Source organism: Myotis brandtii, unplaced genomic scaffold (assembly GCF_000412655.1).
Source record: "Myotis brandtii unplaced genomic scaffold, ASM41265v1 scaffold633, whole genome shotgun sequence".
NCBI classification, from domain to species: Eukaryota; Metazoa; Chordata; class Mammalia; order Chiroptera; family Vespertilionidae; genus Myotis; species Myotis brandtii.
The window spans coordinates 1,415,970-1,418,183 of record NW_005370423.1 but is presented as its reverse complement, the minus strand read 5'-3'; the positions used below and the strand labels follow the sequence as shown (position 1 = coordinate 1,418,183).

Sequence of the window (2,214 nt, the reverse complement as noted above, 5' to 3'; positions counted from 1 at the left end):
GCATGTGCTGCAGCTGCTGCAGCTGCAGCTGCTGTTGGAGCTGCTGCTGGAGCTGCTGCTGGCTGAGCTGCTGTTGGCTGAGCTGCTGCTGCAGCTGCTGCTGGCTGAGCTGCTGCTGCAGGTGCTGCTGGAAATGCTGCTGCTGCATCTGCTGCTGGAGCTGCTGGTGCATCTGCTGCAGCTGCAGCTGCTGCTGCTGGGTCTGCTGCTGCTGGAGCTGCTGCTGCAGCTGCTGCTGCTGCTGCTGCGGGGTCTGCACGGACGGGCTCACCTGCGTGGTGGACGCTGAGCCCACCAGGCCCGCGCCCAGGGAGCTGATCAGCGGCGCCCCAAGGTTCGACGGCATGCTGGCCGCAATGGTGACCGACGTGACGATCTGGTTCATGGGCAGTCTCATGGGTAAGGGCTTGGGAGCGATGGAGCGGGGGAGCGACTGTTGTTGCAGGGTCTGGGGCGGGGCGGCCGCCGACACCGCCCCGTGAGGAGGCAGTGGAGGGTTGAGGAGGAGGGAGGATGTCAGATTGGTGGACGCCAGGGTCTGCTGAACGGAACGAATGGTCTGGGCTTCCGCCGACTCAGCGGCCGCCTGCATTCCGGGAGGGAAAGTCCCAAGTATGAAAATGCACGCGTAGTTAACAGAGTTAAGCATTCTTTTCAGGATGGCCACCACGATGCATGCTTCCCCGTCTCCAAGCCCTTTGTGTGTGGCTTTTTAGCTTGTCCCCGAGATAGAATCACATTTCCCCCCTCTTGCCCGGGGCTGGCCTTGTGCCTCTGCTCTGCTGGACGGAATGTGGTGGAAGCGAGGTCTCAAGGGGCCTTAATACCCGTCCACACACACTACCTCTCAGAACTACCACTGCCAAGTGCAATGACACGTGCATGGCCCAGTTACCCCACTCAAGAGCCCGCCAACTGCCTGCCACCTATGAGAATGAGTCCATTCCCCCCTCACCCTGACCCTGCACCTCCACAGGCATTGTCAACAGATAAGCAGAACTAGGTGATCCTGCCCACCATGCCCTCAATCTGAAGAACCAACCAGCTAACTGGCACTCACTGAGATCAACCCTTATCTTCTGAAGTCCCTGGCTTTGTAGCTGCTTGTTACGCAGCTATGCTGTAGGGATAGATGACTGATACACATATTGAAGAGCAACGATTCTTCAGCATGTAAGTCGGCACTAACCTCTCCACCAAATATTGACACGGAGTACAGACTGCCTGAGTACCAATCTACCTCTATGACTTCAGATCTCTGTGATTTGGGGAAAATTAATTCATTTGGTTGTTCCTCAGTTTCCTTGTCTATAAAATGGTATCTGCCTTGTGTAGAGGTCGTGAGAATGAATTCATATGCGTGAGGCATTTTAGAACAGTGCCTGGCCCACGGGAAGCGTTGAGTAAATGTTCGCAGCTTTTATTAACAACCACAGCTACCAGAAAACACCAAAGCCAGGTATGTGCGTGATTACTGTAGAACAGTGCTCACTTGGATATAAGAACAACATAACTGAATTCCTTAGAGGTACTCCACTGAAGTGCTTTACAGTGTGAGAAGTGGTTTAGTTTACCAAGTATTGGCAAAGGGTTCCGGAATTTACCAAAGCAGCCACGGATGAGGGAAGGATGTTTAAAACTCTGTGACTGAATAATCTGTTATAAACAACCATCTGGGGCTCCGCTTAGAGAGAAACTACCTATTATATTCTGCACCGAACACACAGAATTACCGCCTCAAAAATATATATTTTACTGATGCAACAGGGATTGGAGTGATTCCTCTTAAAGACTATATTTCCTCCTTATCCTTCACAGAACTAGAAGGTTTGGGAGACAGGGGAGTGGGGTCACCATGGAGCCACTCTCTTTAAATGATTTTGAATGTTTACTTCTGGATTTTTATCGCTTGGATTTATAAAATCTACTATTAGAAGGAAGCTGACTAGTGACCTTACAGGTACAGACTAGCAATTTTCAATCTTTTTCATCTCCTGGCACACAAAAACTATTACTAAAAGTCGTGGCACACCAAAAACTATAGTTTTTGCTGATCTGACAAAAAAAAAGGTATAATTTTGATTCATTCACACTGGATGGCTATTATTGTGTTGGCTGTCATTTTTTTCTTTTTCTTTTTCTTCTTTGTTAATCCTCCTCACCTGAGGATATTTTTTCCAAGGATTTTTTTTTTTTTTTTTAAAGGGGGGGAGG

The 2,214-nt window shown here is 49.8% G+C and overlaps 1 protein-coding gene across 1 annotated transcript in view; it reads right to left on the bottom strand.

The window, feature by feature from the left end:
- Window positions 1-2,214, bottom strand: part of TOX3 (TOX high mobility group box family member 3) — a 43,195-nt gene that overhangs the window by 524 nt on the left and 40,457 nt on the right. The window contains exon 8 of the mRNA XM_005880321.1: window positions 3-586. Coding sequence (XP_005880383.1) covers window positions 3-586 — 584 coding nt within the window. The remainder of the gene's footprint in view (window positions 1-2; window positions 587-2,214) is intronic.